The sequence below is a fragment of the Salarias fasciatus genome, chromosome 15, assembly GCF_902148845.1.
Source record: "Salarias fasciatus chromosome 15, fSalaFa1.1, whole genome shotgun sequence".
NCBI lineage: Eukaryota > Metazoa > Chordata > Actinopteri > Blenniiformes > Blenniidae > Salarias > Salarias fasciatus.
Window position 1 is genome coordinate 20,178,805 of NC_043759.1, and position 20,484 is coordinate 20,199,288.

The following is a 20,484-nucleotide window of genomic DNA, read 5'->3' on the forward strand; positions in this document are numbered from 1 at the left end:
TGTCTTACTTCTTTCCACCTTTCATTGGGCTCTGTGCATTGATTATAACACAGTTGTAAGCATGCTGCCAATACAATATGGCACAATTTAACAAAAACATAAAAACTGAAGCTCATAAATCAACTTTATAAAGATTAAGTCCTTAAAAAATTTGAAAGTAAAAGTGAGAACTTTCAGGAGAATGAGGAAATAAATCTCTAAGCACAGTGAACAGCTTTACTGGCTAAATGCATGTATTGTGTATGAGAACACATTGCGGGTCACAAATACCTGTAAAACACGAGGATAAAAGCATAATGTCACTCAGACACTTTAGTTGTCGGGCCGGCTTCGCCCAGGTAAGGCGACTTGACAGGTGACGACACCCTCAAATTATGTTACAGGCTTTTCTCCCTCCAGCAAACCACAACATGTCTGGAGTGTCTTTGTCGAGTGAACAAAAGGCAAAAAGTTTTCTCTGGTGGGAAAAAAAAAAGTTGTGTTTTTGTATCAAGGGCACTGATGGCTGTCGACAAGGAGAAAGAAAATCAAGGCCTTTCGAGTCGGGAGGCACAAGGAGAAACCGCACTGAATATTCCATGAACAATTGTGAATGAATGGGCGCTGGAATAAAACGCAAACAAAGGTGTCGCGTATTACGTCAGTGAATCAGCCAGGAGGCAGGAATACAGAAACCTCAGGATAAAGGGATCGTACTCATGTATGCAAAGGAAATCAAATGCTTCAGGCTCATTTCACAAAATGCCTTGCCTGTTTCTGATCCTCTGTTCACCGTGACTGTTAACCGTATCAAAACTCAATCACAGCAGAGTCAAATAAGTAACAGTTAGGCATTTAGTGACGGGCGAGCGGTTTTCTTGTTCGTGTCCCTCGTCGGGCTGTTCGCAGTTAATCAGAAATGACTTTTGAGGGAAGTTTGTTCTCAGGTCTGTTCCTTGATTCAAAGGTCAAAGAAAAAAAAATCAATCAATCACACAGCAAGACAAAACCAAAACAAATAAAAAATGCACAAAGTTGAGGTTGGAAGTATTATGAAGGAGAACAACCTTGGCTCGACCGCCCACTTGTCCAACAAAGTTTCATTTCTCCCACTGAGAGAAGGCACAGATCTGAAAGGAGAGTTGGACTGAACACCTCTGTGAAGTGGCAACACAACTGTATAATTTATTTTATTTTATAATTTTTTAAATCTCCTACGGTTTTCCCCCTCAATTCAAAACATGAATTTTTGGGTATTTGGTGATTCTGAAGTCGTCTTCGCCTCCAGTCATCTGCAGTCATTTGCAGCACCTTGCCGTCCTGTGTTAGGTAACATGGCACAGAAGATGACTAATTAGCTGGAAAAAAAAAAAATTAACCAAGTCTTCAAATATTCTTCAACAGCTCTCCAGAGATTGCCTTTTCAATTCCTAAGTAATGAGTGCCCCATTATGTAGTTAGAACTGAATTCACTGTTTGTGTTCTCCTCCCTCTCTTGGATTTTTGTACTTTCTCTTTTTGCGATTCATGATGTACTCCAGCAGCATCATTAAAAACTCGCTCACGTTACATTCAGGTCTTAAGAGAAGAGCACGAACATCACTTCAAGTCTGAATGAGTTTATTAACTGTGAATGTTATCGCGGACTCAGAAAGCTAACCTTTCTCTCCAGACGTAATCAGACCGCTAAATATAGAATCAGCAAAACAAATGTCAGGATGTGGTCAAGGAGGGGGAAGAAAAAAAAGCACTTTATCTGCACGATTTTTATTGAAAAAGGGGCTGTTTGAAACTAGAAAGAGCAACTGTGCTCTAACACTCACTCTCTTTCACACACACACACCACAAACATTTGCAGGCCAACACTTTGTAATTTATGGCAATTAGCCACCGTGCCTTTTGTACTTCAGAGGAAAGATACAATTTGAGAGGAATAGTTGGGGACAAGTGCCCCGTCTACAATTACCAGTGACAGACAAAACACTCTATTTACCTGCAGACTAATAGTGATGAAAACTTGCACCCCATAATTGCGGATCATCCAGACTCTAAGTAATTACTTAATTGGTATTGTTCTCACACATCCACGCCGATGCAGCTATCGCACCTCCGTTCACTCCATCTCTGTCTCGCTGCGCTCGTATCGCTCTTCTTCTTCTTCTTCTTCTTCTTCTTCTTCTTCTCGGCGGGCCGAGGAGGGCATGTATAGTCGGTAATTGCCATGCAGGAGTTGTAGCTTGTCTTTGTGCCGCTTCCCTGAAACTGATTCAAGGATAAAATGTACCCTAGTTCTTCTTCTTTTTTGTTTTTTTTTTTTATTTTTTATCTTTTGTGCCCCCCAGCAAATGCAGCAACAAACCTTCATTTTGTTTCTTTGGATTTCCTAAGGAGACGAGTTGCATCGCAAGACATGAAGAGCTTTTAATTTTTGTGTGATACCTGGGCTTAGTCGACTAAAGACGGCTTTGCTTATGCGCTGCGCGTCGTGCGTCGGCGCAGTGAGAAACTTCTCGCCGATTCAAGGTCCCTGTATGAAAGGATGGCGAAACAATGTGGGGCTTCGTTACAGCGAATCATGAAAAGGAGTGAAGAAGAGTGCGACTGTACTCAGAGAGCGCTCCTGTAAGTCAGACAGGTATGCGTTTAATGGGGAAAGTCAATTTTTTTTTTTTTTTTTTTTGCTGCGGCTTCCTCGTAGCTGAGTTCAGATGCTCTGAGCTTTGCTTTCAAAACAAATATGGCTAATGAGCATCCAGCTGCCAGCCACCTAAACAGGGAAATTTGGGTTTGTTGTATTGCATTAAACGTTGGTAAATCATACAGATTCCCTTCAGACGTCATTAATTGGCAGATGAGATGCAAAGAGAGCAACTGCTGGGGAGATCCGTTGATTTTACACTCCAGACAAACCAAAACACGATGAATAACCCAGCATCATAAATAAAATCTGAGCAGATCCAACACTCCTAGAATAAATTGCATTTCAAAGATCAGTTAAATCTATAACTACGATTAACGGCCATCAGACTCCTTTAAGCGCCTTTTTGACTGTCATCTAATTGGAGTGATAGTTTTCATTAAGCGTAGGAATGGAATCATTCACTCAATAAATAATTCTATCAAAATATCCGCAGAAAATCTTTCTGGTTTTTATGCTTTTCTGCCGATACTGGAATTGGGAAACTTAACCTCATTAGTGGGGTTAAGTCTCCCAAGTAGGGATGTTTATTAAAGATTTCAGCCATCATCATCATCATCATCATCAAAGGTTTATTAGAGATAGAAAGCTGAAGTAAAAGTCGCCTTTTCGTTGGAGCTGGGTCTGAAGAAGCAGATACCGTTCTTGTTTTTTCAGCCACCGACTCCTCTGCTGAGCGTGACTTCCATCTCTCCATGAAGCTGCTTTTCGAGATAATGGCGGGCCTCTGCTGTTAAGATTGTGTCCGTCGCTGAGTCGTCGGCTTTCAAGTGTGGCCATGCGGCCTGCTGGAATTCCTGTCTGCCAAAACGCGCCTTTGAGGTGTAATCCCAACACAACCCTGCCTCACCTGCACCGGGAGGCCTCCGGTGAGGGCGAAGTGTTTTCGAGGGGCGTCAGCCAACTGTTTCCGACTTTCTACATCAGATGGATTTGACTCAGCAGCCAAAAAACACAAACTAAAGCTCTGTCATCTCTTACCAGCAAGTGACGGGCAAAAACACAGCCTGCGCCCCGAGGACGATTACGATCAAGCTTTCTTAGCTCCGATCCGATCCAGATATCACACAGACAGCTAATTATCTCAGGTTACTTCTTATTCGAGCTGTCACAGGTTATTTTGTGGCCTCATTGTCATCAGTAGTAAAAATATTTCACTGATGCCAGCTCTTTCAGGTGGTCTCATCCTGGTTTCAGCGAATCGAATCATTTCAGTGCTGTTTTATTTCATCCAGCTCCAGCGCTGGTAGCTTCTTCAGGAGCAGATTGTAGCAGCCTCTGAAGATTTTCATTGATTAATTATGAATCGAGTATCTGTGTGTTTATGTACACAAGCAGAACTTGGCGTGTGCGGTAATTTTTAATAATCCAAAGCTCTGATGGCGCGTCTTCCTGTGCAGATGGGGCTGCAGCGCTGGTGGGAGCAGGAGATCCCCGTGGACGGAGCCATCAACAAAGGAGAGCTCATGACCCACAACTTGACGGAGCTGATAAAGCCGGAGTCGTACGAGGTGCGCCTCACCCCCATCACCCGCTTCGGAGAGGGCGACTCCACCATCCGGATCGTCACCTACAGCGGTGAGTGCTTAAGGAGCGGCCGATCGAAAACTGAAGGTTCATGAAGGTTGAAGGTCGACGCATGAAACGTAGATAAAGAAGGTTGCATCTATTTTTCATTCTCAACATAGAGAACGCATTGAAGTAAGAGATAAATCCAAAGTGGATTTTCAGTGCTTCAGCCATCCCAAAGCAATTTACCTTGGTAATCACACTCACACACACAGCAATGGTGATTGCTCAAGGACACTGCAACGCATAGACAGGGGGAGATGTTGGATGGATGGAAACCATTTGCTGGTCTTCCACTGGTGAATTGACTCCTCAACCCTACAGCCATGACACTGAGATGGATGCAGTGTGTGACCTAACCTTGTCTTCATGAAATATGTACACGTGTGTACAGAACTGAATGAGTTTTCTCCCTTTTCAGCCTCTCACACCCTTTGCATGACTTGAACCCTGTACCGGTGGTTAGATTTTACCTTGTCAGTGCTCGGTTTACACAGGTGGTGGTGGAAGAATCCCTTCTTCAGCTGGTGATGTTTTCCTTCAGCGAACTCAGAAATACTCTTATATTCACTCCAGCTTCGGCTCGCTCTGACGCTTTATGACACGTGTTAATCAACACTGATGGATATTCAAAGTTCGCCGTGGCATCAGGAGCCATTACGATGATCAGGGAGATGATGTATTATGTATGATATGTATGAGGAAAGGCTGGTAAAAAAAAAGTGAATTCATTACAGTAATTTGAATTGCATCTAACGCATTCCGTCATCAGAAGACGGCTTCAAATCAACGCGCTTTGCTGCTTCGCACTTTGAGCCAAATGCAGGCTGATGAACTGACTAATCCCTTCCTGGTGACCTTTATTGCTTGAGTCAGGCCCGTCCTGAACTGTGGCGAAGGCTGACTTGTTGTTTCTGTGTTTGAGAGATCGTCGTGACATCAAAGCACGGGATGAGTCAAACGTGTGTTTTGGATCAGTCGACCACGCCGAGCTGGTCCGCAGTGAGTCACTGCTCCTCTCCACTCACTTCACCCCACTACAATGTACTGTTCTTTGTTATTCTTCCTCATCCCTCTTGTCTGCCTGAAGGCATCATAAACGTAAACACTCTGAAAAGTCCTCGCCCTCGCCAAGCCTCATGTGGCCTTTCTGAGAGATCAAAATAAGCTGCAAATGAATTTCCAAGAGAAGAAAGGGTCGTGTTTGTTGACGTCATGCTGTTGACTTTGATTTATGCGCGCTTTGTGTACGAGTTCCTAAAAGATAATTTACCAAGTGCGTCATAACGATGTACATGTCGGAGAGAGAAAACCAGCCTGGGCCCAGTGAGAGAGCGCCTGGCAGCACTGGAGAAGCAAAAAAAAATAAATAAAAAAATCTCTTTTCACCCGGAGACGCCTCAGACAGATGTGTCTCAGAGGTGGGCGGCCATCTGCCTGGGCAGGCTGGGCCGAGAGCAGATAGGAGGGAGGGAAAAGATGAGAAAGGAAAACAATGAACCCCGGGCAGGTTGACGGTGCCGCTAATCATCGATCAGAAGCTCGCCGCTCCAGAGCCGGAGACACCTGCAGAGTGAAGCACAAAGAGAGAGAAGACGGGAGATAAAAGCTGGAGCTCCGGGAAGACTCGGTTAATGACATAATTAAAGCTGGCATTTTACAGAAATATTAACAAGCAAGGTTAAACTCGTATAAAGTCGGGATGTGTTCACCGATAAAAGTATAGCCAGGAGCTACCAAGAACAGCAGCCGGAAGGATATCAGGAGTGTGTGTGTGTGTGTGTGTGTGTGTGTGTGTGTGTGTGTGTGTGTGTGTGTGTGTGTTTGTGTGTGTACTGTAGGACAAGTCGACCCAGTGAGAATACATGAAAACACACTGTGCTTCACTACAGAATGAAATGGCAGATTGCAAATGGACTCTTCAGATTCCTCAGCCGGGCGGGAAACACAAAGGTTACCGTCGCGCCCGGGGTTGCCCCGGTCCGTTCCCGGGGAGCAGATGCACAGGTACTTGAAATGTGCGTGTTCAGAAAGAAGCTGACTGGCTGCGTTCAGTCGATCACCGGCTGCTGAGCCCTTCCTGAGACCTGCTGCTGCTGCTGCTGCTGCTGCAGTTGTGAATAATTCAGTTTCACTGCAGCTCATCATGGCTGCTGAAAAGAGAATTGGGAAAGAGGGGAAGAGAGAGAGAGGCAGATAAACTTTCTCCGCTGTTACTTTTGTAGTAGTTTGTGATACAGCGCGGCCCCTGCTACACCTTGAATTGAATTCAGTTGAATTGAATTAAATCAAACCCAGTCAAAGCGATGGAGAGAGAAGTGAGGGCTAATTAAGGCAGAAGGGGAGATGGAGCCAGGCGAGTTGAGACTGGAGAGAAAAGAGAAAGACAGAGGAACAAAGTAAAAAAAAAAAAGAAAAGAAAACGGCTAGAAGAGAGCCGATGCTGATGTGCAAATCATCTGCCCAACCAGAGACTGGACTAATTATCACTCTAGGGCTGCTCTGTTCTCCCACACACATCATAGCGTCACCGCGGCGGGCTAATGTGGGTCTGAGTTGAATCCACTCTGCTCGGAGAGAGGGTCCCATAAGAAGCTCTGACTGACGTGTGAAATATTCAGTCCAGGATCAGTTCGCTGGGGAGCCGGCGCTGCGGGACATCTGTCCACGCTGGACAGGTTTTTTCTTTTTCTTTCTATGAGATGTTTTTACCTATTATTGTTGCATAGACAATAAAAAAATAAGTGTTCTTTTGATGTTTTGAATTTCAATTTGAAATAAATAGATCTTCTTGTCCGGCTTTGCCTTTTGTCAAAAAGTTGCTGTTTTCATCAAATCAATAAGAAAATTACGCTCCATTTATTTCTTTTCACCGTGATTTATTTCCCCAAACTCTAAACCAGGGGTGTCAAACATAAGGCCCGTGTGCGAAATCCAGCCCACAAGAGGCTCCAATCTGGGCCAAACTACTAAGAAAATTGTAAAAATATCAAAGAAAACATGAATTTAAAAAATAAATGAAGATTCTTAAGAATACCTGACAAAATGCAACACTGAGATCTGAGCTGAGAAATTTGACTGCTGTGGCCCCTGAACTGAAATCTGTGTGACAACTTTGCTAAGAACGTTATGAGAAAATAAGCAATTTTAGCCCTTTTACTTATTTCCGGCTGTTATTTGGACTGGGCAATGTCATTTTCACTAAATCGGCCTCGGCAGCTGCTGTGATGTAGTTTTATATTCCAAAATATTATAAGAACTTGCTTGTTCTCATTGTTTTTTAAATCCCTCTGGAACTCTGTATTTTGAAAAAAAAGAAAAAGAAAACTCAAAAAGTATTTTACAACCAGTGCCAAACCGCTACACTGGATTTAATTCCCAGAGCCACTCAGGTGTGGCAGCAGCAGACAATATTACCAATGCATTAGAGTTCCACAGACAATGACGATAAGAGGTCAGTTTTAAATGAAATTTCTCATTTTAGTCTGAATATAGGGAAGCTCCTTCTTCAATAAGACTCAGATTTAGGTTTTTTTTTTTTTTTTTTTTTTTAATGAAAACGATTGAAACAGGTTGTTTTGAGCTTTACACAAAGTTTGTTTGGATTCCAATGGAAGTCGGCATGTAAAAAGGTTTTAAAAATAATATTAATGAAGTGTTGGATTGACATTTTCTCTCCAGGGATTCAGGCGGTCTGGGTGTTTTTTGTCGGGCTGATGGCGCTGCTATAAAAACAGCAGCTTCTCAGTGTGGTCTGAGCTCAGACTGGACCACCTCTCTTCTCCAAGTCGGTCCGTTACACCATATGAATCTCCTCCGCCAGCCCAAACTGGCTCTAAACTCAGCATCAGGGCTGTTGAGCTCTTATGAGGCTCTCAGTGCCTTCAGCTGAATAACAGCTCTGGATATGTTCAGTCTGTCTTCCCTCTTCGTTTTACACCGCTGTGAGGACCACGGTGCAGTCTCCTCTGACACTTTGTGTTTTTCAGATGCTTGTTATGCTCTCCATCTTCTTGCGTTGCACTCTGGCACAGCTTGACAGTTACTGGTCTGTTCTGCATTGATCACCGTCGTCTCAGAAATCCCATCATAGCTGCTCCTGTATCTGATTCGTTTGACCTACTTTTGAGCCACTTTTCTTGAGGTGATCATCATTTTGCTCCCGTTTTCTTCAGAAAGGTTATTTTGCCTGGATGTTAGGGATTTTACACAAAAAACAACAACCTTGTGTTATATTCAGAGCAACATGGTATTCACAGTCTAAACATCAGAACAGATTTGGGCGCCTTACAGAAAATGTTTCGTTTATTAAACATTGAAATTTGTGAACCTGCCATGTTTTTGAAAATGTGATACTGATAGAGACGACGGATGCACGATCTGTGTTTATTTCACCTGCAGCCGCAGCTCTTCCAGTGTGGAGTCTGCACATGTTCCCCGTGTTTGCTTTGGATTTCACCGGCAATCAGAGAAAAACACGCCGGTTTTGAGTTTCCAAATAAAACCTCAGGTGTGATTCTCCTGTTTGTCCATGTCTGTTTGCACGCTCGCCACACTACAGCGAACATGGCGGACCCACCCTTTTGCCAAAGTGTGCAGGGCTCCAGAATAAAATGAAAGCAGCCTGTTTCATCCGTGCTGCTTTCAACGTCGCCGTCTTGCTGCGAAATTTAACGCAAAGACCCCGAAAATCTGAAGATGAGAGAGGTTTTCTCATCGTCGCCCAACAGGCCGACCAATCACTCTGCTGTACATTAAGCCGATGGTAGCAGCTTTTCCGACGCTTGGCAGCAAAACACAAAAGCGGTTATAGTGTCTCCAGCTGTACGATGAAGAATGGTTGTGTCACCAAGCTCTGAAGACTCTCCTTTAAATTTTTGCTGCAGTGACAAACTCAGCATCTGTTTGGCGTTGCTCATAACACTCCTCCCTCCCTCCCTCCCTCCGTCTCTCTCTTTCGTTCCCTCTCTGGTTTTCTCCTAGATGCAGGATTTAATGTTTAAACCTCCCGTCAACCTTCACAGCGGCACAGTAAAACACTGCCGCTGTCCCCTAATATTGCATTTTCATGCAGCTTACAGTGACACATACAGTGAGACGCCTCTCCTCAAGGCAAAACCTACTAAATCATGCATCAAAATCAGTTTTTGAGATGGGTTGTATCGTTTCACGAGTAAAACCTTGTCTCATATTTCTTTTTTTCTGTACAAACGAGTGAAACACTCATACAGCTAAGGTGGGCTGGAGAAAGAAAAACTTAATTTTAGAAGACGCTACGCTTTTTTAGAAATAGCCTCAAGCTTGCAATGTGGAGTATCTAAAAGCTGGCAGTATTTCTTTTAACCCTTGGAAAAAAAACCAGATTTAGTCTACAGCAAAAAAGAATATTACAAAAAACAAACTCTTAACAACCTTGAACTCCGTAGAGAAGCTATCTCCTGAGAATGGAGCTCAGTGTTTGTTAGTTAGTGCCCCTTCATCCTTCAGCAGCCCCAAAACTATTATGCAGACTAACAGCGCCGCAACAGTGTTTACCTTCATGCTCCTGACTCGTTCCTCTAAAAATGTTCAACAGCAGCTTTGCCAGATGTGATGCAGCTGAAACGAAGCACAGCGAATACTCCATCTATTTTAGTTAGACCAGCATTAGACACCCTGTTCAGACTGTATGCCATGCTTGGCATCCTTTGAAAAATAGCAGCAGTGGCATCTCAGAATCAGATTGAGAGCAGGGACTTCCAGAGTAGACTTAGATAAAATATTCTGTTACTGATTTTCACGACAATATGATAAAATACTGTAAAATGCTCGTTAGTCTTTTTCGAAGATAGTGTAGCATTGCTGCGATCTTGCGAATGCTTTGGGGTACAGTCTTCACAAAAGGCTTTAATTTAATGGAATCCATTTTTTTTCATATTCAAGGAGAGGGCTAGATGAGACGAGAGGATCAATACCTCCTTTATATATGTCCATTAAATATCAGTGCTGGGCCAGAGCCTTCTTAGCTTAGATTAGAACATAAAGCATTAAGCTGTAACTCCACGGAGTCCCTGCTTTCCATTTTATATCAGCAGACCCGAGCTTAATTCTGTTTTCTTAGTTTGTTTTCTGCTTTAGTGAATTGAGATAGAAAATGTTAATTAGTTTGCCTTAAAGGTGCGTGTGGGTGGATTTTTTTTTTTTTTTTATAACCTCTTGACACATTTAAGCTAGTGTAGCCCCAGAATATCTTTTGTGGATCCAAAACTAATCTTACCAGCTCTGTCTGGTTGCACTGGAGTAGCCTGCTGCTTGGTTGTTACTAGTTTAAATCAGTTACCCTGCTCAACGTGACCTCCATGAAATGTGCACCGATCATCGATAGAACATGAAGCAGAAATTTCATTTTTAAGCCTTTTGCACTTGCTGTCACCGGAGAAATTGATGCAATCATGATGCAACAAATCGTCATGACTCAACAAAGTTTGGTCATTATTAAATAGATGTGCCGCCTTTCGGTGCTTCGGCTTCAGTCTGTAACTCGACTGCGGTAAACCTGGGTTCAGAAATGTAGAAAAAAAACTGTAAGCAATGACTTAAAGAGAGCAGCCAAATGGTAGGTCACAAAATGATATGACAATGATATGAAAAATAGAGACTTGACATAATATAGCATGACATGATCTAATATGTACTCATGTGAAATAGCATAGGTCCATCTCACACCATATAATGATAATAATACAGTATTCTATGGAAGTGTATTAGTTGTTACAGTTCATTTCCTCTCTTGCGTTGCTGCATGTCTGTAAGATTTGATGTACGCAGTATTTTTTTTCCCCCTTGGTAAAGTTTCTTTAATATTCCCTGTAAGTACGTGCGATCGTGTGCGGACCTGGAAGGCAGTCCTGTTGGATAAAGCTGGTTTAGAAGATGGATGGATGGGAAATGAAGCTCAATCAGAAGTGATAGGATACGTTGTGTAGTTCGATTTCATACGTGAATTCAACAGAATTGCTCACCCCTAATGTGACACAGTGTGAAATGACCACAGTGAAGTGATATGAAGTCATTCACTTTAGACAGTGTGATTAAAACATGACTGCGTGACAGAATGTGATGTACTGTGTGATTCATTATAGTATGACCGAATACAATAACTTCCAACAGGGCTCGCTCTACTGTTTAAAACCTAAACTATTCTCTTTAACGTCAAACGAGATACAACATACTGATAACACAATTTGATATAACAGGACCTGATGATGTGCGTTTATATGAGATGATGCAATTAGTCCAGTGCGTTACATGATATCATGATTCTGTCTTGTGCAGACTTTTTTCATTTTCTCTTCTCCGCATGACAGTAAAGTCAAAGTTCATCCATTTGAAAGTTGATCTTTTCTGCTCGCATTAATGCGTTGTACATGAGTTGGCGGCTGGGTCCGGGGCTGCGCTTCGCTGCAGGGACGACGCAAAGCCGAACATCCTCGGAACAAGAGTTCGGTTGAAGGGCACGGCGGCGCGACGCCGCTTTTTGTATTTCTGTCACGGAGACACGAGGGAAAGATCGTTGAATTACATTTACCTGCTCTGCCGTTATTCCGACTGATGGTCGTAGCCGTGAAAGGGTCAGCGGGGCTTTCTCAGAAACGCCGTGGCACCCGCCCAGACCCCCTAAACATGATGGATGGGAATCTGGGAGAGTGCGGATTATATGAGGTCAGTTAAAAAGAGCCCGGCCCGCTATTGTCTGCGAGGACGCTTGGCTGCAGCCGCGGATTCGTCTGCTGCTTTGTAATACGGCTGCAGGCGAGTGGGCAGGGATTCCTGCCAAGATGAAGTCAGCGCTCGTATCCGGAGCAGACTCCACAGACCGATGTCCTTCGGCGGTCAATGAGCTCACTTTGTGTTTCCATCAAAATTAAGCAGTTTTTATGGAGAGCAGTCGTGCATCGAACAACTGTTTGTTTTGTTCTTTTTCCACAGAAAAAGTAGAAACAAAGAGTCAGACAGATGTGCACCTCGTCTGTGGTGTTGCAACCCAAGTTTTTCTGTTCTTTTTTTTTTTTTTTAAGAGCACTTCACTTCACTCTGTGATCACTGGGAGTGTTTATCTTGACAACTATCAAAATTACATTTCATCCTTGATCATTATTGGAGGCAGTTTTAGCTGGAGGGGAAAGCAGGGCGCTGCTGCATTAAGAAAGAAATCCGTGATATTTTCCAAAGCCGTTTGAGCTCGCTTGAGGGCTCTTCATACCTATACTTTAACAAAACCGTGCATTTTGTGGAGGGCAGCCGAGGTCTGCTTGTGTTTTCTGCAGCTGAGAACAGACGGAGCTCCAACGTTCCTTTAAAGCGTGCTTTGTTTGAGACTGTTGATCCAACCATACATCTCAGTTTCGATCTTTGTTTTATTTCTTTCTTTCAGTTCTCTGTTTTCGCATATCCAATCGGAAGTTAAATTATCTTTTAGTCTGAAGGTTTTTGAGGGAGTCTGTGCATATTGTGAAGGAGCCTCGGGGCTTCTCCTGCGCTCGGCTTGATTTCCTCAGTGGGTGCGGAGACGTTGCTTCAGCAGACACATTCATCTGGACCGAGGCTGAATGAGTCAGTCTGGGAAGGCTGCAGGTAAAGGAAAAAAAAAAAAACATGGACAAGGAAACATAATTTCATAAACATAGTCTTGGAATAGCAAAGGGGGGGTCAGAAGGAAGGATTTAGGAAGGGTTGAGGGTTATAGGAAATGCGAGTGTGAGACGGAGAGAGCCGTCAAATAGGAGGGGCGACTTAAAGAACCGCTTTCTCAGTTAACTCAGCATCCGTTTCACAGGCCCGCGGCAGCAAGTTGTCATTTAAAAACATTTCCTCTGCAGCAAATCAGATGAATCTTTCCCCTGCACTGCTCCGCTCGGTCCAGCACAGATTCATTGGGAAACAGCGAGCGTCGGGATGCAGGTGCTCTCACTGCGTTGGTAACATAAAAGATCATTAAGTCTCTTTACAGAGTAGTGTACATTGGAAATGCAATTTTGGTTGCAAGGTTTGTTCACAATCGCCGGCTCTTTTCTCTCTGTGTGCGTCTTTGTTTATTAGTCGTTTCTCCACCGCCGAACAAGAGGGCATACATTTGCCGCACGGCAAATAACAGAAATCACTTTCTGCTTTTAAAAAGACCAATTCCATCAGCGCAGCGGTGCTTCCCGGCTCCTCAGTACATGTTTTCCTTTGTAGGAATGATTTGTTATTACTCACTTTAATTGGTTGGATTAAAATCAATTCCCTCCATGAGCAGCAAGGTTTCATAAATCACACAGCAACATAGTTTTGTAGTAAAGCTGATGTATCGCATCTATTCAGCCGGTCAGCAATCGATCATGAAAATGCCCATGAATCTTCTTGACAGGTTAAATGGTATTTACTCTGCAAAAAGTGAAGTGCCGACTAACTGGCTCGTTGCAACTCTGTGTGATACCCTTGACCTTTATGTGTTTGCTGCAGCGGTAGCCTCTTAAATTATCAATGAGGGAGGCATTGAACCGCGGTCCGGTGGGCTGAATGCAAAACGAGCCTTGCATGTATTTTAGTGGCCCGTTCAGTGGAAAAGTTTTCCTCATGACAGGTTTGAAAACACAAAAGGCATGATGCAGGGAAGCGATTAGCGGACACACTTGCGAATGTTACTCATTTCTGTGATTTATCAGCCTCTAAATGGAAGTATGAAATAGGCTTAGCGTTTTAAATGGAAGTCACCTTGGACGGGCACATCAGCAGAGCCGGTAAATGGCAGTAATGATAAGCAGTTGCGCTATAAGCTTATTAATGTGGTCAGGCTGGTCTTTCTAATCCCTCCGTCTTTTACATTAGATGACAGACTGAGACTGACTGTTGTCACCTATCCCACGTCAAATCTCAGACGTCTCTCCTTGCGCCGGCTCGTCCCGGACGTTTTGTGTGAGCCAGCTGATTGTTACCTGTCCAGCCGGGTGCTCATCTTCTGGTTTGTATATCGGTGCAAAGCAAAGGACGGGACGGTGACTGCCAGAGGCTCATATAACCACATGGTTGTGAGCAAGGTTTTATGTATGTAGACGTTTATTAGCTCCCCAACAGTATCGACGCTGACGACAGGACACAAGGTCAATAGCCTTGGCTGCCATGGCGTATGAAGCAAAGGTGGTCGAGTGCTTCTGTGCATGTTTCCTTTTGAAGAAGTGTTGCATGTAATGACAGACGTCAAAGATATTTTGTATTAACAACTGCCTCTGGCCTTTCTCTTTCACAGCACCCATCAACCCTCACCTGAGTAAGTAACATGCACCTCACTTCACGGTCTTGAGAGATAGCAAGGTCTTCGTCTTCTTTTTTTTTTTTTTTTGTAACAGCCCATAAAAAGCAGTGGAGGGATTGAAAGTTGTTGTACAGTTTATAGAGATCTGGCTCTCAACATGTCATACTGCACTGGTTGCATCTTTCAATGAGTGAAAATAAAGGAAGTCTGAAGAGAAAAACTTTCTGAGTGAGCGTATTGCAGACTATCTGACATGTTGGGAGCCTTTAATCTCTGCAGGACATTGCACATTTTACATACCGTATGTATTTGTGCGTGCATGAGTAACTTTGCACCCTCTGTGCATTTGAAGCATAATGCATGCATCCGTTCTGTACATGTTTATATTCATCAATATTTAGTTCCATTTATGAGACATTTCATTGTTGAAACTTAACAAATTCACATTATTCACGCCTTGAGAATCCACATTTAATCACTGTTTGCCTCGCTGCACTGCTCTGTTCTGCATGGCGGGTTATTTATTTATATGTGGAGATATATTTTGGTGGGTGTTCGCACAGACATTGCCAACACAATAACAAACACCCTAATCACCAACATCATTATCCAAATCCCTGAAGGAAACTATCTTACCTGCCTCTTCTTCCTCCCTACTTCCTCTGCCTATTCTCCAAATCCTCCTATCTCTCCCGGGCGCAGAAGGTGAAAACATTTAGTTTAGCTAACAGTGGACGGGGGCGTAAATGTCTAATGCTTGGAGCTAGACCTCCATTTAAATCTGCATGCCTGGAAGCAGAGTAGTCCAGAGTGCCTGCACCCCTGGCCCCTTCCCCCTCATCTCCCACTCCACCACCTCTGCCTCGCACGTCCCTCTCTCTCCCTGCCTCACAGCGCCACTGCCCTCCTCCATCCCTTGGTGCATCCACCCACACTCCGCCGCCGCCTGGGTTACCTCCATTACCTGAGTAAAAGCTGCCGATCCCGCTCCTCTCAAGGTCACCACTCCAAACTGCTCCCAGCTACGTTTTAATAAATCAATGAATATTTATCAGAGCACATGCCTACACCCTGAATCTAAATGCTGCTTTTTACTATCTCTTTAAGGACACTCGCTCCGGATTACCATGTCCCCCTGTTAGCTGTTTCTGTCTTGTTCGTTACATGGACTAAATGGAGGTTTTGACACTGTTGATCCTGGTGCTTCCCCTTCATTAGTTCTCTGCATGTGTGATATCCACCGCCAGACATTTTCCTGCGCCTCGCCCGTCATGACCCCGTGACGGAGCAACACTAACTTTCCTCAAAGGGTAGAGAGGCCCATGCTTTGTTTATCTCCCTGCACAGTCCACTTGTTTTAACATTTGCCGGTCAAAGTGGCGTGGAGAGTAAGAGGGGAGACGGGAGGTTAGAGAAGAAGCATCTCCACCTTCATGCTCACTGCAGAGAGGCTGGTGTGTGATGGCGAAGGAGTGAGCGGGCCTCAATTTGAACAAGTGATTACAAAAAGACCTACTTGTGAGAGCTTCCGAACAGCCAAGGACAGGTTCCTCATTTTCGCTTTCAGTCCTATGAAACGCAGTTTCGATGGACCGTCTGCAGAGTGACGCTTAAATGAGCCAAACTTGGTATTGTTGCACACATCCGGTGACGCTCACACAGCAGTCAGGAGGAGGTCACGTCTTAATTTAGAAATTCCGTTCAGCAGATTGCATGGTGTAATTAGGACCCGGGCTGTTGTCTATCCCCATGAGATGCACACACTGTAGGGAATCTCATAAATATACAGGAGGTGTCACTATGCTCGCATGCAGTATCGTAGCTTCCAGGCAGAACGCGCTGCTTCTCACTCTCTTGTGAAAGACGCGAGTGTGTGAGACCACTTCTCGTCTGCTCGGTCATCAGGAGAGTTCCACTGCACCTTCGAGGAAGAGCCCATCTGCATGTTCACCCAGGACAAAAACGACGATTTCGACTGGACGCGGCACAGCGCCGCCACCCGTGACACCAAGTACACACCCAACACGGGACCCAGCGGCGATCGCGCCGGCTCCAAGCAAGGTGGGTCCCTCCGGAAACCTGAACCGCTTAGCTTCCAATCAGCAATCAATTTCACTGAATTTTTCAGGCTTATGTTGTTCATTTATAATTTAACTAATAAAATCCAAAAGTTTGTAACAGTTAAAATACTATCGACCTGTTTTGATATGAAAACTTAACATTCAACTTGATATATATTAGTTCAACTTAGCGTAACAGAGACAGTCGTTTTAAAGGTCCATTTCTTTATAGATATCTCAGTTAATTGAGTTACGAGAACAAAGATGACATTGAGGACTGAAAAATCCACTTTGCCGTATTTTCTCTGCTTTTTGAATGCTTTGATCCGATCTGACGGCAACAGTTTTCATCTCAGCTCAACAAATCGACTTGAAATGAGAACCTCGCTGTTGCTTATATTCTGCCAGAGATCAATAATTCATTGTTTCAAAATCTGATAGGACTTTTTGAATGGTAAATTGCACGTGTGTGGGGCTATAACTGAAAGCTCGGCAGGGTCATTTACTGGATTCCCTGGATGGGTAACTTGATGTGTTGATTGACTGACACAGAAACAAAAACAACAACAAAAAAAAGTGTTATGAAATGAGTCTGAGTTGTGAATATTTGCTGCAGTATTTCTCCTTTTCAGACATGAGGTAAATCGTTGCGTATCGGTGTGTTTTTACAAAACAGTCAGACGCAGATCACCAACACGCTGAACTTTCACCATCCAGTGAGCGAGTAGCTTAATTACATGTCAGCTGGGTGTGTGTCTGTATGGCTTAACCGTCGTCAGGCATGCACCGATAGGAAGAAAAAAAACAGTCCAGCTGGTACGGGTCTTAGCGATTGTTTCTGCCAGCTGTCAGCGAAGCTCAGCGAACGGCATACCTGCCTATTGGATTGGAAGTAAGTGAGCGCAGTGCACACATTCAAACGGACACCACACTGTTATTCCTTATGTAATCCATGCATAAATGCAAAAATTCCCGCAGTTTGCAAGATAACCGTGGCAATTATCACGTTACTGGGAAATGATGTGGCATTATATAGAATTAGCATCTTCACTATGCTGCGCCCCTATTTCCAAACATGACTTTATAAAGTGCCACACATTTGGAAATGCTAAAGTAAGTTGAGGAAATTGAGGAAAGTGTTGCATTATAGATGATTTCAGCTGTGCTCATTCTGTCACCGATTTCTTGATGCAACGCAACAAGCAGCCTTGATCATTGCTTCTCAAGATAATCATGTAAATGAGCCTTTGTTACTGTTTCCATAGTACGTAAACCACACATGTTGAATGCAGTATGTTAGTTGCATGTGGAAGTGTTCCACATTGAAGGAAGAATTAAAAAAAAAAAAAAACTGGAACGATAGCAATCCCTTACAAGGTTTTATGTGAATCCTGTAATGGAAGTTATCTGTGGTGGGATATAAGTGCTTATTATAATGCTGTGGCACCAGGAGCAGCAGCTGAAGCAGTAAATAATACATTGGCTTTAATCATCTAATGGTTTCAAAATGTCCAGCATTTCATTACCAGCCCCATTCCTCTTTGAGTATAATTATCTGATATGAGATTGGACTGGGGGAGATATTCCATTTGAATTTGGCTGGAAGGGGCGTGGGGCTGCTCACCAGCTACCGTCACTGTGCACAGACTGGCTCCGGATCTTTTGGCTCAGGCACAATCGGAGGACTCGCAGAGTCTCTGGCATCGCCGCTGCTGTCCCGGAGGGCACACATGTAACCTTATTGCCATTATCTGGACTCGCCGGGGGCTATTAGCTACTACGGTTAGCAACTTCATAGAAAGCTTTCGTCTCTGTTTTTGATTTAGAAGATTTCCTTTCCATCGAGCGGCTAAACATTCACTGTGAGAAATAGCTTGTTGCTGTAATAAAGGTCCTGTATTATTCATAGATTCCATCAGTTGTTTGTGAAGCTTCTCAGTCAGGCACAGCGACTTTATCCTTAATCCTGACGCAGAGTGGGTTCAGTAAATACATCACATACATGTTTATGGTTGTAATCCTGTCGTCACTGGGATCAGCGGCCCGGTACCCGCACAGGTTATATGATGGATGGATGAAGATGGACATTTGCTGCTCAATAATGTCTTGTCTTATTTTTCATTTTCTTTTTTTAAAGGTTTCTACATGTACATTGAGACATCCAGACCGCGTAAAGAAGGCGACCAGGCGCGGCTCATAAGTCCATTCTTCAACGTAGCGCCTAAAAATCCCTACGGCATCACCAACCCTCCTGCCTACTGCTTCGGCTTCTTCTATCATATGTATGGAAAACACATAGGTAAGACTTGTTTCCTTTACATCGTAAACACAACTGTTCTTACAGACCAGGAAATGTTGATGGAGAAAAGGATAAGTCCACTGATCGTCTGTATGTCAAATGCTGTTCGAAATGCTTGGAGGGAATGTGCTCCATGTGTTTGTGTCCAATTAAACTGCAAGTACAAATTCTATTTACAAGATATCAAGCATTTTTGAGACATTGAAACATAAATATGAGACGCAGTTCTTGCACATGCTGTCCACCACCTACATGTTTCACAGTGAGATCTCTGACTTTTCGTTTTCTTCCTCTTTCATTTTAGAATCACAGTGTTCAGGCTGGGAGGAAAAAAAAAAAAAACAGAAAAACAGAACAGAGTGGCGGCAGCAGAATTTTAGTCATTTCCACAGAGTTTGTCCCCGCTGTGGGTGCAATGTGGAGTTTTGCGCTTTCAAGCTCAAAATTTTTTGTAAGTGCAGTTGTCAGATGTTTCCAGCAAAAAGATATCTCGTTTTTGCAACAAGCCCCTTCAAAGGTCTGTACACAGATCCTGGGCATTAGCTCTTCCATTCATCTCTGAATGCAGATAACAACCTTGGATGGCCCATTTGAAGATGGCAGAACGAATGAAGGAGCACTCTGCGGCTCACATCTGACTGCCCTCACCGGGGACCCAATCAGGCCACATGCACTCCTGCCTTTGAGTGCACGCTGTTTGTGGTGTTTGCGGCGTTTGGGGGTGGCGAGCTCGACTGGGCACTTGGCGCAAAAAAAAAAAAAAAAGCAGTTGCTTATACATTGTTGAGAGCGCGAGTGGTGAATTTTAAATCTGCCCTGTCATTAGCCTGTGTATATGTTCACAAGGGCTGCAGGGTGGACTTGGTGTTGCGGGGGCCGGATGTTATTCGGCCATGAGAGCTGCCATGTCGCCGCGCAATCAAAGCATTGCAGTCCCATTCAAAATAGGAATTTTTTTTTTGTTCCATCAATCACACACCGCAGCACCCCCTGCCAGCGTTAGGGCGGTGTTGTCATGTGTGCAAACCGCAAACAGCCTCGAACCGTGTGACAGCGCCGCTCGGAGCTACAGCTGCTAACAACCGGCAGAAATGCAGCAGAACATGAGTGACGCCAGCGCTGCAACAAAACAATGCTTTGCAGATCTCCCTAAACAAGAACGGCTCAAAACTTGGCACATTGTTACTCATGTGCACTGAAGTAGAATACAGCAGTCGTCGCCAGTAACTGGGTGCAGGGCGGCGCTGTGCAGACAAACTTGTTAATGCGATATCCAGGTGGCACAGCTGTAAGACTGTCAGACCCAAAGTTAGGTAAATTTAGTGATCTCTTCTTTTTTCATGACGATCTTTCACACACAGTTACCTCCTTTTATGGGTTTAATATTTGCAATGTAAATAAAAAGGTGTGAAACTGTACAGTTTTAATGATGCTTTTAGAATCACAAATTGCAATCCCAAAATATTTTAATTCCTGTTTAGCCATGTAAATCACAGCATAATCTTTTAATCAATTAATGAAGCACACACAATGAAAAAACAAATAGAAGTTTCCTGTGGGATAAACCAAAACTGTAGCCAAATTATTTCTGCCCCTATTTAACCCT

General features: G+C 43.8%; 1 protein-coding gene across 4 annotated transcripts in view; it reads left to right on the top strand.

Moving 5' to 3' along the window:
• Positions 1 to 20,484, top strand: part of LOC115401948 (MAM domain-containing glycosylphosphatidylinositol anchor protein 2) — a 183,010-nt gene that overhangs the window by 153,892 nt on the left and 8,634 nt on the right. For all 4 annotated transcript variants that reach the window (XM_030110342.1, XM_030110344.1, XM_030110343.1 and 1 more), the window contains exons 12-15: positions 4,078 to 4,255; positions 14,514 to 14,534; positions 16,425 to 16,580; positions 18,717 to 18,878. In XM_030110342.1, coding sequence (XP_029966202.1) covers positions 4,078 to 4,255; positions 14,514 to 14,534; positions 16,425 to 16,580; positions 18,717 to 18,878 — 517 coding nt within the window. The remainder of the gene's footprint in view (positions 1 to 4,077; positions 4,256 to 14,513; positions 14,535 to 16,424; positions 16,581 to 18,716; positions 18,879 to 20,484) is intronic.